This window comes from Mustelus asterias, chromosome 22, assembly GCF_964213995.1.
Source record: "Mustelus asterias chromosome 22, sMusAst1.hap1.1, whole genome shotgun sequence".
In the NCBI taxonomy this organism is placed as follows: domain Eukaryota; kingdom Metazoa; phylum Chordata; class Chondrichthyes; order Carcharhiniformes; family Triakidae; genus Mustelus; species Mustelus asterias.
Genome location: NC_135822.1, coordinates 76,230,772 through 76,246,594, shown reverse-complemented (window position 1 = coordinate 76,246,594; position 15,823 = coordinate 76,230,772). Strand labels below are relative to the sequence as shown.

The 15,823-nt window shown below is 47.1% G+C and overlaps 1 protein-coding gene across 2 annotated transcripts in view; it reads right to left on the bottom strand.

Annotated features, from left to right (window-relative positions):
* The window catches only part of LOC144510204 (cell division cycle and apoptosis regulator protein 1-like), an 87,197-nt gene that overhangs the window by 11,498 nt on the left and 59,876 nt on the right, over positions 1–15,823 (bottom strand). For both annotated transcript variants that reach the window (XM_078239694.1, XM_078239695.1), the window contains 2 exons: positions 4,636–4,827; positions 3,327–3,653 (listed from right to left, as the gene is read on the bottom strand). In XM_078239694.1, coding sequence (XP_078095820.1) covers positions 3,327–3,653; positions 4,636–4,827 — 519 coding nt within the window. The remainder of the gene's footprint in view (positions 1–3,326; positions 3,654–4,635; positions 4,828–15,823) is intronic.

The window sequence follows — 15,823 nt, the reverse complement described above, 5'->3', positions numbered from 1 at the left end:
TCCACACAGACAGTGACCCGAGCCGGGAATCGAACCCGGGACCCTGGAGCTGTGAAGCAGCAGTGCTAACCACTGTGCTACCGTGCCGCCCTTGAGAAAGGATACCGTGCCGCCCTTGAGAAAGGATATACTGGCACTGGAGGGGATGCAGAGGAGATTCACTAGGTTGATTCCGGCGTTGAGAGGGTTGGCTTATGAGGAGAGACTGAGTAGACTGGGGCTATACTCATTGGAATTCAGAAGAATGAGTGGAGATCTTATAGAAACATATAATATTATGAAGGGAATAGATAAGACAGAAGCAGTGGTTTCCACTGGTGGGTGAACTTAGAACTAGGGGGCATAACCTCAAAATAAGGGGAAGCAGATTTAGGACTGAGTTGAGGAGGAACTTCTTCACACAAAAGGTTGTGAATCTGTGGAATTCCCTGTCCAATGAAGCAGTTGAGGCTACCTCACTGACTGGTTTTAAGGCAAGGATACATTTTTGAACAGTAAAGGAATTAAGAGTTATGGTGAGCGGGCGGGTAAGTGGAGCTGAGTCCACAGAAAGATCAGCCATGATCTTATTGAATGGCAGAGCAGGCTCGAGGGGCCAGACGGCCGATTCCTGCTCCTAGTTCTTATGTAAACTATCCTTTCCACTGCCCCCCTCAGAGTTCTGCACCCCACCCCCTTGCCCTTTGCCCATCTCCCACACTTCTCAGGCTCCAATTGCTATCAGCCCAATCCAAACTCTTCTATTGATCACCTTTTGCTTCCCCCCCCACTGGCTATCTTCCCAATACACCCCTCCCTTTGGTTACTCTCCCCATACCACCTTGGTCTTGTCTCAGTTTTTCTCTCTCTCTCCACTGCATTGGCCTTAATCACAAGCCAAAATTAACCACCTCAAAACCATGCTGAAAGTAAGTGCACAGGTACAGCAGGCAGTCAAGGTGGCAAATGGTATGTTTGCCTTCACAGCGAGAGGATTTGAGTATAGGGATAGGGATGTTTTGCTGCAATGTATAGGGCATTGATGAGGCCACTCCTGGAGTATTGTGTGCAGTTTTGGTGTCCTTATCTGAGGAAGGATGCCCTTGCTATAGAGGGAGCGCAGCGAAGGTTTACCAGACTGATTCCTGGGATGGCAGGTCTGTCATATGAGGAGACTAAGTTGTTATGACTGTATTTATTGGAGTTCAGAGTGAGAGGGAATCTCATAGAAACTTATAAAATTCTAACAGGGTTAGACAGGGTAGATTCAGAAAGAATGTCCCCATTGGTGGGGGGTCCAGAACTAAAGAACAAAGAAAATTACAGCACAGGAACAGGCCCTTCGGCCCTCCAAGCCTGCACAGACCATACTGCCCAACTTAACTAAAACCCCCCAACCTTCCAGGGACCATATCCCTCTATTCCCATTCTATTCATGTACTTGTCAAGACGCCCCTTAAAAGTCACTACTGTATCCGCTTCCACTACCTCCCCCGGCAATGAGTTCCAGGCACCCACTACTCTCTGTGTAAAAAATCTGCTTAGTACATCTCCTTTAAACCTTGCCCCTCGCACCTGAAACCTGCGCCCCCGAGTAATTGAATCTTCCACCCTGGGAAAAAGCTTCTGACTATCCACTCTGTCCATGCCTCTCATAATCTTGTAGACTTCTATCAGGTCGCCCCTCAACCTCCGCCGTTCCAGTGAGAACAAACCAAGTTTCTCCAACCTCTCCTCATAGCTAATGCCCCCCATACCAGGCAACATCCTGCTAAATCTTTTCTGTACCCTCTCCAAAGCCTCCACATCCTTCTGGTAGTGTGGCGACCAGAATTGAACACTATATTCCAAGTGCGGCCTAACTAAGGTTCTATAAAGCTGCAACATGACTTGCCAATTTTTAAACTCAACACCCCAGCCAATGAAGGCAAGCACGCCATATGCCTTCCTGACTACCTTCTCCACCTGCATTGCCACTTTCAGTGACCTGTGTACCTGTACACCCAGATCCCTTTGCCTATCAATACTCTTAAGGGTTCTGCCATTTACTGTATATTTCCTATTTGTATTAGACCTTCCAAAATGCAATACCTCACATTTGTCCAGATTAATCTCCATCTGCCATCTCTCCGCCCAAGTCTCCAACTGATCTGATGGTCCTTATCGCTATCCGCAAATCCACCAACGTTTGTGTCATCCACAAACTTACTCATCAATCCAGTTACAATTTCCTCCAAATTATTTATATATATTACAAACAGTAAAGTTCCCAGCACTGATCCCTGAGGAACACCACTTGTCACAGCCCTTCATTCAGAAACACACCCTTCCACTGCTACCCTCTGTCTGCTTTGACCGAGCCAGTTTTGTATCCACCTTGCCAGCTCACCTCTGATCCCATGCGACTTCACCTTCTGCACCAGTCTGCCATGAGGGACCTTGTCAAAGGCCTTACTGAAGTCCATGTCGACAACATCCACTGCCCTATCCTCATCAATCATCTTCGTCACTTCCTCGAAAAACTCGATCAAGTTCGTGAGACATGACCTCCCCTTCACAAAACCATGTTGCCTCTCACTAATACGTCCACTTATTTCCAAGTGGGAATAAATCCTATCTCTAAGAATCCTCTCCAATAATTTCCCTACCACTGATGTAAGGCTCACCGGCCTGTAATTACCTGGATTATTCTTGCTACCTTTCTTAAACAAAGGAACAACACTGGCTATTCTCCAATCCTCTGGAACCTCCCCTGTAGCCAGTGAGGATACAAAGATTTCTCCCAAGGTCCCAGCAATTTCCTCCCTTGCCTCTCTCAGTATTCTGGGGTATATTCTATCAGACCCTGGGGACTTGTCTACCTTAATGTTTCTCAGGAACCCCAATACCTCCTCCTTTTTGATCTCAACATGACTCAAACTATCTACACATCCTTTCCCAGACTCATCATCCACCAAGTCCTTGTCTTTGGTGAACTAGGGGTCATAGTTTGAGGATAAGGGGTAAACCTTTTAGAACTGAGGTGAAGAGAAATTTCTTCACCTGGAGGGAGGTGAATGTGTGGAATTCACTACTACAGAAAGTAGTTGAGGCCAAAATATTGTCCGATTTCAAGAAGAAATTAGATATAGTCCTTGGGGCTAAAGGGATATTGGGGGGAGGGGGGGGGGGGAGAAGGGGGATCAGGATGTTAAATTTGATGATCAGCCATGATCAAAATGAATGGCAGAGCAGGCTCGAAGGGCCGGCTCCTGCTTCTATTTTCTGTGTTTCTACCACGTCTCTTAATCCCAATGGCCCGAATCCCCCTTCTCTATCCAGCTTTCCCTTTCTAAACATCTCTGTACCTTTGTCAGCTCCCAGTCCCAGTTCTCATCCTCGTCCATTGCAGCGGCTTTAGTTGGCATATCACTCGATTCCTTTATCTCTTCCGCCTCCATCATCACCTCCGCTTCCTTCACTTCCTCACTTTCTTTCTTGGGCTGTTGTAACTTTTTGTCTTGTTCCTCCACCTTCGGTTCTTTTTCTCCACACTCTTCACTGACACTTTCTGTCTTTAGCTTCTCCACCACCTCCTCCGGCTTCCTCTCTGGGTACGCAAGCAGGGCCTTGTAGATGGTGTATCCAAAGTCCCTCTGCAGCATTTCACCAAACATCTCAGCAAGCCACAAAACCTAGGATCATAACACAGAATTAGACTCATCCTCATTCTCCAACGCATGCACCGTCATACAGGAAACGGAAATAATTGGACAATTATAGTAAGGTTTAGGAACGGAGCAAAGCTCCCTCTACAGTGTGCTCAAACACTCCCAGGACAGCTACAGCACGGGGTTAGATACAGAGTAAAGCTCCCTCTCCACTGTCCCCATTAAACACTCCCAGGACAGGTACAGCACGGGGTTAGTTACAGAATAAAGCTCCCTCTCCACTGTCCCCATCAAACACTCCCGGGACAGGTACAGCACGGGGTTAGATACAGAGTAAAGCTCCCTCTACACTGTCCCCATCAAACACTCCCAGGACAGGTACAACACGGGGTTAGATACAGAGTAAAGCTCCCTCTACACTGTCCCCATCAAACACTCCCAGGACAGGTACATCACGGGGTTAGATACAGAGTAAAGCTCCCTCTACACTGTCCCCATCAAACACTCCCGGGACAGGTACAGCACGGTGTTAGATACAGAGTAAAGCTCCCTCTCCACTGTCTCCATCAAACACTCCCGGGACAGGTACAGCACGGGGTTAGATACAGAGTAAAGCTCCCTCTCCACTGTCCCCATTAAACACTCCCAGGACAGGTACAGCACGGGGTTAGTTACAGAATAAAGCTCCCTCTCCACTGTCCCCATCAAACACTCCCGTGACAGGTACAGCACGGGGTTAGATACAGAGTAAAGCTCCCTCTACACTGTCCCCATCAAACGCTCCCAGGACAGGTACAACACGGGGTTAGATACAGAGTAAAGCTCCCTCTACACTGTCCCATCAAACACTCCCAGCACAGGTACAGCACGGGGCTAGATACAGCATCAAGCTCATGCTGCCTGGCTTGAACATTCTGCTCTAATATAGGGTCAGGAGTCAGAGAAAAGTGCTATACTGTTTGTCACATCCTGGGACTTGCACAATGTCAATACAAAAAGAAATTACCTCAAAGGAATGGCTTTTGGAATCATTGCGGTAGCTCTTCAGTGTACTCAAAGATAGGACAGCACAGCCAAAGTTCCCTCCCATGGTGCAGCGATTGGGACGCACAATCACGGCTGGCTCAGCTGGTAGGGGGCAGCGAGGCTCCTGTTTAGGTGTGGCAACAGCTTCTTCAGGCTGCTTCCCCACAGCATCCTGTACACATTTCAACGGCACTCAGTGAGATTAACAAAGCAAACCACAACAGCTCCCTGGAGAGACCAGAGAGAGAGATGGGGGGCGGGGGAGAGAGACAAAGACAGAGCAGGGAAAGGAGAGAGAGAGGTGGGGAAGAGAGGAACGGGGTGGGGAGGAGAGGGAGGGGGTGGGGAGGAGAGGGAGGGGGTGGGGAGGAGAGGGAGGGGGTGGGGAGGAGAGGTTCTGTGGTCGTGACAGAGACTCCCGGATGGTTTGTTGCCTCCCGGGTGCCAGGGTCAGGGGTGTCTCTGATCGCGTGCACAGCATTCTGAAGTGGGAGGGTGATCAGCCAGATGTCATGGTACATATCGGTACCAATGACGTAGGAAGGAAGAGTGAGGAGGTCCTGAAGAGTGAGTATAGAGAGCTTGGTAGGAAGTTAAAAGCAGGACCCCGACGGTAGTAATCTCAGGATTGCTACCTGTGCCACGTGCCAGTGAGGGTAAGAGTAGGATGCTCGGGCGGATGAACACGTGGCTGAGGAACTGGTGTAGGGGGCAGGGTTTCAGATTTCTAGATCATTGGGACCTCTTCTGGGGCAGGTGGGACCTGTACAAGAGAGACGGGTTACACCTGAACTACAAGGGGACCAATATACTTGCAGGGAGGTTTGCTAGTGTTATTGGGGAGGGTTTAAACTAGATAGGGGCGGCACGGTAGCACAGTGGTTAGCACTGCTGCTTCACAGCTCCAGGGACCTGGGTTCGAATCCTGGCTTGGGTCACTGTCTGTGTGGAGTTTGCACATTTTCCTTGTGGCTGTGTGGGTTTCCCCCGGGTGCTCCGGTTTCCTCCCACAGTCCAAAGATGTGTGGGCTAGGTTGATTGGCCATTCTAAATTGCCCCTTAGAGTCCCAGGATGCATAGGTTAGAGGGGTTAGTGGGTAAATATGTAGGGATATGCGGATAGGGCCTGGGTGGGATTGTGGTTGGTGCAGACTCGATGGGCCGAATGGCCTTTTTCTGCACTGTAGGATTCTATGATCTCTATTTGCAGGGGGATGGGAACCAGAGTGCCAGAGCATATAGTGGAGCGGGGGTGAAAATAAATGATCTTAATAGTTCATGCAAAATCACAAATAGAAGGGTTGTGTGTGGTGGTAATAATCTTCTGAGGTGTGTCTATTTCAATGCCAGGAGTATTGTGGGGAAGGCAGACGAGCTGAGGGCGTGGATTGACACATGGAATTATGACATTATAGCCATTTGTGAAACTTGGCTCCAGGAGGGGCAGGACTGGCAGCTCAATGTTCCAGGGTTCCGATGTTTCAGACCTGATAGAGGCAGAGGGATGAAGGGCGGGGGGGTGGCATTGCTAGTCAGGGAAAATGCTACAGCAGTGCTCAGGCAGGACAGATTAGAGGGCTTGTCTACCGAGGCCATATGGGTGGAGCTGAGAAACAGGAAAGGTATGACCACATTAATGGGGGTGTATTATAAACCACCCAATAGTCAGCGAGAATTGGAGGAGCAAATCTGCAGAGAGATAGCAGACAACTGCAAGAGACAAAGTTGTGATAGTAGGGGATTTTAATTTTCCACATATAGATTGGGACTCCCATACTGTTAAGAACATAAGAACATAAGAAATAGGAGCAGGAGTAGGTCATCTAGTCCCTCGAGCCTGCCCCGCCATTCAATAAGATCATGGCTTGTGGTGTGGGAAAGAGGGGTTCTTTTTCATGGGACACTGGCATCAGTTTTGGGGCAGGGGGGACCTATACCGTTGGGATGGTCTCCACCTGGACCGAGCTGGGATCAGTGTTCTGGCGAAGAGAGTAAATGGGGTGGTCAATAGGACTTTAAACTAGAGATTGGGGGGGAAGGGAAAGTCAGGGAACCAAGAGGTGAAGGAATCAGTGGGAAGCGTAGCTGCTTAGGATTACAAAAATCACGAAAAGACAGCGCTCAGGAGAGGTTACGATAGTCCCCATCTCACAAAATATGACACAGTGTCTGGAAAGGCTCAGTAAACCAAGGTCCACCACACTACGAAAACAAAAAGGGACGGTCAATAGGGAATTAAAGGTGCTATATTTAAATGCCCGCAGTGTCCGGAACAAGGTAGATGAGCTTGTGGCCCAGATTGTGACTGGCAGGTATGATGTGGTAGGCATCACAGAGACGTGGTTGCAGGGGGTTCAGGACTGGCAGTTAAACATCCAGGGATTCACAACCTATCGAAAAGACAGAGAGGTGGGTAGAGGGGGCGGGGTTGCCTTGTTAATTAGAAATGAAATTAAATCAATAGCACTAAACGACATAGGGTCAGACGATGTGGAGTCTGTGTGGGTAGAGTTGAGGAACCACAAAGGCAAAAAAACCATAATGGGAGTTATGTACAGGCCTCCTGACAGTGGTCAGGACCAGGGGCACAAAATGCACCACGAAATAGAAAGGGCATGTCAGAAAGGCAAGGTCACAGTGATCATGGGGGATTTCAATATGCAGGTGGACTGGGTAAATAATGTTGCCAGTGGACCCAAAGAAAGGGAATTCATTGAATGTTTACAGGATGGCTTTTTGGAACAGCTTGTGATGGAGCCCACGAGGGAACAGGCTATTCTGGACTTAGTGTTATGTAATGAGCCAGACGTGATAAAAGATCTTAAAGTAAGGGAACACTTAGGAAGCAGTGATCATAATATGGTAGAATTCAGTCTGCAATTTGAAAGAAGGAAGGCAGAATCAGATGTGAAGGTTCTACAGTTAAATAAAGGTAATTACAGGCGCATGAGGGAGGAACTGACAAAAATCGACTGGAAGCAGAGCCTAGTGGGAAAGACAGTAGAACAGCAATGGCAGGAGTTTCTGGGAGTAATTGAGGACACAGTGCAGAGGTTCATCCCAAACAAAAGAAAGGTTATCAGAGGGGGGATTAGGCAGCCATGGCTGACAAAGGAAGTCAGGGAATGCATCAAGGCAAAAGAGAGAGCCTATAATGTGGCAAAGAGTAGTGGGAAGTCAGAAGATTGGGAAGGCTATAAAAACAAACAGAGGATAACAAAGAGAGAAATAAGGAAGGAGAGGATCAAATATGAAGGTAGGCTAGCCAGTAACATTAGGAATGATAGTAAAAGTTTCTTTAAATACATTAAAAACAAACGGGAGGCAAAAGTAGACATTGGGCCGCTCCAAAATGACGCTGGTAATCTAGTGATGGGAGACAAGGAAATAGCTGAGGAACTTAATAAGTACTTTGCGTCAGTCTTCACAGTAGAAGACACAAGTAATATCCCAACAATTCAGGAAAGTCAGGGGGCAGAGTTGAATACGGTTGCCATCACAAAGGAGAAAGTGCTAGAGAAACTAAAAGGTCTGAAAATTGATAAATCTCCGGGCCCAGATGGGCTACATCCTAGAGTTCTAAAAGAGATAGCTGAAGAAATAGTGGAGGCGTTAGTTATGATCTTTCAAAAGTCACTGGAGTCAGGGAAAGTCCCAGAGGATTGGAAAATCGCTGTTGTAACCCCACTGTTCAAGAAGGGAACAAGAAAAAAGATGGAAAATTATAGGCCAATTAGCCTAACCTCAGTTGTTGGCAAAATTCTAGAATCCATCGTTAAGGATGAGATTTCTAAATTCTTGGAAGTGCAGGGTCGGATTAGGACAAGTCAGCATGGATTTAGTAAGGGGAGGTCGTGCCTGACAAACCTGTTAGAGTTCTTTGAAGAGATAACTAATAGGTTAGACCAAGGAGAGCCAATGGATGTTATCTATCTTGACTTCCAAAAGGCCTTTGACCAAGGTGCCTCACGGGAGACTGCTGAGTAAAATAAGGGCCCATGGTATTCGAGGCAAGGTACTAACATGGATTGACGATTGGCTGTCAGACAGAAGGCAGAGAGTTGGGATAAAAGGTTCTTTCTCAGAATGGCAACCGGTGACAAGTGGTGTCCCGCAGGGTTCAGTGTTGGGGCCACAGCTGTTCTCTTTATATATTAACGATCTAGATGACGGGACTGGGGGCATTCTGGCCAAGTTTGCCGATGATACAAAGATAGGTGGAGGGGCAGGTAGTATTGAGGAGGTGGGGAGGCTGCAGAAAGATTTAGACAGTTTAGGAGAGTGGTCCAAGAAGTGGCTGATGAAATTCAACGTGGGCAAGTGCGAGGTCTTGCACTTTGGAAAAAAGAATAGAGGCATGGACTATTTTCTAAACGGTGACAAAATTCATAATGCTAAAGTGCAAAGGGACTTGGGAGTCCTAGTCCAGGATTCTCTAAAGGTAAACTTGCAGGTTGAGTCCGTAATTAAGAAAGCAAATGTAATGTTGTCATTTATCTCAAGAGGCTTGGAATACAAAAGCAGGGATGTACTTCTGAGGCTTTATAAAGCACTGGTTAGGCCCCATTTGGAGTACTGTGAGCAATTTTGGGCCCCACACCTCAGGAAGGACATACTGGCACTGGAGCGGGTCCAGCGGAGATTCACACGGATGATCCCGGGAATGGTAGGCCTGACATACGATGAACGTCTGAGGATCGTGGGATTGTATTCATTGGAGTTTAGGAGGTTGAGGGGAGATCTAATAGAAACTTACAAGATAATGAACGGCTTAGATAGGATGGACATAGGGAAGTTGTTTCCATTAGCAGGGGAGACTAGGACGCGGGGGCACAGCCTTAGAATAAAAGGGAGTCACTTTAGAACAGAGATGAGGAGAAATTTCTTCAGCCAGAGAGTGGTAGGTCTGTGGAATTCATTGCCAGAGGGCTGTGGAGGCCGAGACGTTAAGCGTCTTCAAGACAGAAATTGATAAATTCTTGATTTCTCGAGGAATTAAGGGCTATGGGGAGAGAGCGGGTAAATGGAGTTGAAATCAACCATGATTGAATGGTGGAGTGGACTCAATGGGCCGAATGGCCGTACCTCCGCTCCTATGTCTTATGGTCTTATGGCTGATCTGATAGTGGGTTCAGTTCCACTTACCCGCCCGCTCCCCATAACCCTTAATTCCCTTATTGATCAGAAGTCCATCTACCTGTGACTTAAACATATTTAACGAGGTAGCCTCCACTGCTTCAATGGGCAGAGAATTCCAGAGATTCACTACCCTCAGAGAAGAAGTTCCTCCTCAACTCTGTTCTAAACTGACTCCCCCTTATTTTGAGGCTGTGTCCTCTAGTTTTTGTTTCCTTTCGAAGTGGAAAGAATCTCTCTGCCTCTACCCTGTCTAGCCCCTTCATTGTCTTATATGTCTCGATAAGATCTCCCCTCAGCCTTCTAAACCCCAACGAGTACAGGCCCAATCTACTCAATCTCTCCTCAAAAGCTAACCCCCTCATCTCCGGTATCAACCTGGTGAACCTTCTCTGTACTCCCTCCAAGGCCAATATATCCTTCCGCAAATAAGGGGACCAAAATTGCACACAGTACTCTAGTTGCGGCCTCACCAGTACCTTGTACAATTGCAGCAAGACCTCCCTGCTTTTATATTCCATCCCCTTCGCGAGAAAGGCCAACATTCCATTTGCCTTCTTGATCACCTGCAAACTGAGTTTTTGCGATTCGTGCACAAGGACCCCCAGCTCCCTCTGCACAGTAGCATGTTGTAATTTTTCACCATTTAAATAATAGTCCATTTTACTATTATTCCTTCCAAAGTGGATAACCTCACACTTGTCAACGTTATACTCCATCTGCCAGATCCTCGCCCACTCACTTAGCCTATCCAAATCTCTCTGCAGACTTTCCGCATCCTCCACACAATTCGCTTTCCCACTCATCTTTGTGTCATCCGCAAACTTTGTTACCCTACATTCGGTCCCCTCCTCCAGATCATCTATGTATATGGTAAATAGTTGAGGCCCCAGCACCGATCCCTGCGGCGCGCCACTAGTCACCAACTGCCAACCAGAAAAGCACCCATTTATTCCAACTCTCTGCTTCCTGTTAGATAGCCAATCCTCAATCCACGCTAACACTTTACCCCCAACTCCGTGTACCCCAATCTTCTGCAACAACCTTTTGTGAGGCACCTTATCGAACGCCTTCTGGAAATCTAAAAACACCACATCCACCGGTTCCCCTCTGTCAACCGCACTAGTCACATCTTCATAAAAATCCAGTAAATTGGTCAAACACGACTTTCCCTTCATGAATCCATGCTCTGTCTGCTTGATCGAACCATTCTTTTCCAGGTGTCCTATTTCTTCTTTAATGACGGATTCCAGCAATTTCCCAACTACGGACGTTAAAGGTCTAGACGGGTTAGAGTTTGTAAAATGTGTTCAGGAAAATTTTCTAAATCAATATATAGAGGTTACCAACTAGAGAGGATGCAATATTAGATCTCCTATTAGGAAACGAGTTAGGACAAGTGACGGAAGTGTGTGTAGGTGAACACTTTGGTTCCAGTGATCATAACGCCATTAGTTTCAACTTGATCATGGATAAAGATAGATCTGGTCCTCGGGTTGAGGTTCTGAACTGGAAAAAGGCCAAATTTGAAGGAATGAGAAAGGATCTAAAAAACGTGGATTGGGACAGGCTGTTCTCTGGCAAGGATGTGATTGGTAAGTGGGAGGCCTCCAAAGGAGAAATTTTGAGAGTGCGGAGTTTGTATGTTCCTGTCAGGATTAAAGGCAAAGTGAATAAGAATAAGGAACCTTGGTTCTCGAGGGATATTGGAACTCTGATAAAGAAGAAGAGAGAGATGTATGACATGTATAGGCAACAGGGAGCAAATAAGATGCTAGAGTATAAAAAGTGCAAGAAACTACTTAAGAAAGAAATCAGGAGGGCTAAAAGAAGACATGAGGTTGCTTTGGTAGACAAGGTGAAGGATAAGGGTGTTTTCTATAGGCCGCCCAATAGTAACAGAGATGTTGAGGAGCAGATGGGGAAACAGATCCTGGAGAGATGTAGGAATAACAGAGTTGTCGTGATGGGAGATTTTAATTTCCCAAACATAGATTGGAATATCCCTAGGGCTAGGGGTTTGGATGGAGAGGAGTTTGTTAGGTGTGTCCAGGAGAGTTTCCTGACACAGTATGTGGATAAGCCTACTAGAGGAGAGGCTGTACTTGATCTGGTGCTGGCTAATGAACCTGGACAGGTGGAGGATCTCTCGGTGGGTGAGCATCTTGGGGATAGCGATCATAATTCTATCTCCTTCATGATAGCATTGGAAAGAGATAGGATCAGGCAGGCTAGGAAAGTGTTTCTCTGGAGTAAAGGGAAATACAGTGTCATCAGGGAGGAAATTAGACGGGTAAATTGGAAGGAGGCATTCTTGGGGAAAAGTACCGAAGGAAAGTGGAGGATTTTCAAGGAATGTTTGTCTGGAGCTCTGCATGACAACGTTCCGATGAGACAGGGGGGTGTTGGTAGGGTACGGGAACCGTGGTGCACGAAGGTTGTGATGAACCTGGTGAATAAGAAAAGAGAGGCGTACAGAAGGTTCAGAGAGCTAGGAGGTGTTAAGGATTTAGAGGAGTATACGGGATGTAGGAAGGAGCTTAAGAAGGAAATTAGGAGAGCGAGAAGGGGTCATGAGAAGGCCTTGGCGGGTAAGATTAAGGAGAACCCCAAGGCTTTCTACAAATATGTCAAGAGTAAAAGGATGAGATGTGAAGGCGTAGGACCCTTAAAAGGTGAAGGGGGAAAAGTTTGTGCGGAACCGTTAGAAATGGCGGAGCTGCTTAATGAATACTTTACCTCGGTATTCACGGTGGAAAGGGATCTGGGTGGTTGTACTGCTGGTTTGCGGTGGACAGAAAGGATCGAGCATGTGGACATAAAGAAAGAGGATGTGTTGGAACTATTGAATGGCATCAAGGTTGGTAAGTCGCCGGGACCGGATGGGATGTACCCCAGGTTACTGTGGGAGGCGAGGGAGGAGATTGCGGAGCCTTTGGCGATGATCTTTGCATCGTCGATGGAGACGGGAGAGGTTCCGGAGGATTGCAGATGTGGTCCCTATATTCAAGAAAGGGAACAGGGACAGCCCGGGAAATTACCGACCGGTGAGTCTAACCTCAGTGGTTGGTAAGTTGATGGAGAGGATCCTGAGAGACAGGATTTATGATCATCTAGAGAAGTTTAGTATGATCAAAAGTAGTCAGCACGGCTTTGTCAAGGGCAGGTCGTGCCTTACGAGCCTGGTTGAGTTCTTTGAAAATGTGACCAAACACATTGACGAAGGAAGAGCGGTGGATGTGGTCTATATGGACTTCAGCAAGGCGTTCGATAAGGTCCCCCATGCAAGACTTCTTGAGAAAGTGAGAGGGCATGGGATCCAAGGGGCTGTTGCCTTGTGGATCCAGAACTGGCTTGCCTGCAGAAGGCAGAGAGTGGCTGTGGAGGGGTCTTTCTCTGCATGGCGGTCAGTGACCAGTGGAGTGCCCCAGGGATCTGTTCTGGGACCCTTGCTGTTTGTCATTTTCATAAATGACCTGGATGAGGAAGTGGAGGGATGGGTTGGTAAGTTTGCTGACGACACCAAGGTAGGTGGTGTTGTGGATAGTTTGGAGGGATGTCAGAAGTTGCAGCGAGACATAGATAGAATGCAAGACTGGGCGGAGAAGTGGCAGATGGACTTCAACCCGGATAAGTGTGTGGTGATCCATTTTGGCAGATCCAATGGGATGAAGCAGCAATATAATATGAAGGGTACCATTCTTAGCAGTGTAGAGGATCAGAAGGACCTTGGGGTCCGGGTCCATAGGACTCTTAAATCGGCCTCGCAGGTGGAGGATGTGGTCAAGAAGGCGTATGGCGTACTAGCCTTCATTAATCGAGGGATTGAGTTTAGGAGTCGGGAGATAATGCTGCAGCTTTATAGGACCCTGGTTAGACCCCACTTGGAGTACTGCGCGCAGTTCTGGTCACCTCATTACAGGAAAGATGTTGAAGCCATTGAAAGGGTGCAGAGGAGATTTACAAGGATGTTGCCTGGATTGGGGGGCATGCCTTATGAGGATAGGTTGAGGGAGCTTGGTCTCTTCTCCCTGGAGAGACGAAGGATGAGAGGTGACCTGATAGAGGTTTACAAGATGTTGAGAGGTCTGGATAGGGTAGACTCTCAGAGGCTATTTCCAAGGGCTGAAATGGTTGCTACGAGAGGACACAGGTTTAAGGTGCTGGGGGGTAGGTACAGAGGAGATGTCAGGGGTAAGTTTTTCACTCAGAGGGTGGTGGGTGAGTGGAATCGGCTGACGTCGGTGGTGGTGGAGGCAAACTCGTTGGGGTCTTTTAAGAGACTTCTGGATGAGTACATGGGATTTAATGGGATTGAGGGCTATAGATAGGCCTAGAGGTGGGGATGTGATCGGCGCAACCTGTGGGCCGAAGGGCCTGTTTGTGCTGTGGCTTTCTATGTTCTATGTTCTATAATCCTAAGAGCTTCTGCAGGTATATTAAGAGCAAAAGGATAGTAAGGGATAAAATTGGTCCTCTTGAAGGTCAGAGTGGTCGGCTATGTATGGAACCAAAAGAAATGGGGGAGATATTAAATGGGTTCTTTGCATCTGTATTTACTAAGGTACCTGGCATGGAGTCTATGGAAATAAGGCAAACAAGTAGGGAGGTCATGGAACCGATACAGAGTAAAGGGGAGGAGGTGCTTGCTGTCTTGAGCAGAGTAGATAAATCCCCAGGACCGGACAGGGTATTCCCTCGGACCTTGAAGGAGACTAGTGTTGAAATTGCAGGGGCCCTGGCAGATATATTTAAAATGTTGGTATCCACGGGTGAGGTGCCGGATGATTGGAGGATAGCTCATGTTGTTCCGTTGTTTAAAAAAGGCTCAAAAAGTAATGCAGGAAATTGTAGGCCGGTAGGTTCGACGTCAGTAGTAGGTAAATTATTGGAAGGAGCACTAAGAGATAGGATCTACAAATATTTGGATAGACAGGGACTTATTAGGGAGAGTCAACATGGCTTTGTGCGTGGTAGGTCATGTTTAACCAATCTATTAGAGTTTTTCGAGGAGGTTATCAGGAAAGTGGATGAAGGGAAGGCAGTGGATGTTGTCTACATGGACTTCAGTAAGGCCTTTGACAAGGTCCCACATGGGAGGTTAGTTAGAAAGGTTCAGTCGCTAGGTATACATGGAGAGGTAGTAAATTGGATTAGATATTGGCTCAATGGAAGAAGCCAGAGAGTGGTAGTGGAGGATTGCTTCTCTGAAGGGAGGCCTGTGACTAGTGGTGTGCCACAGGGATCAGTGTTGGGTCCATTGTTGCTCGTCATCTATATCAATGATCTGGATGATAATGTGGTAAATTGGATCAGCAAATTTGCTGATGATACAAAGATTGGCGGTGTAGTGGACAGTGAGGAGGGTTTTCAAAGCTTGCAGAGGGATTTGGATCAGCTAGAAAAATGGGCTGAAAAATGGCAGATGGAGTTTAATGCAGACAAGTGTGAGGTATTGCACTTTGGAAGGACAAACCAAGGTAGAACATACAAGGTAAATGGTAGGACACTGAAGAGTGCAGTCGAACAGAGGGATCTGGGAATACAGATACATAATTCCCTAAAAGTGGCGTCACAGGTAGATAGGGTCGTAAAGAGTGCTTTTGGTACATTGGCCTTTATAAATCAAAGTATTGAGTATAAGAGTTGGAATGTTATGGTGAGGTTGTATAAGACATTGGTGAGGCCGAATTTAGAGTATTGTGTGCAGTTTTGGTCACCTAATTACAGGTAGGATATTAATATGGTTGAAAGAGTGCAGAGAAGGTTTACAAGAATGTTGCCGGGGCTTGAGGAACTGAGTTACAGAGAAAGGTTGAATAGGTTAGGACTTTATTCCCTGGAGCATTGAAGAACGAGGGGAGATTTGATAGAGGTGTATAAAATTATGATGGATATAGATAGAGTGAATGCAAGCAGGCTTTTTCCACTGAGGCTAGGGGAGAAAAGAACTAGAGGACATGGGTTAAGGGTGAAGGGGGAAAAGTTTAAAGGGAATATTAGGGGGGGCTTCTTCACACAGAGAGTGGTGG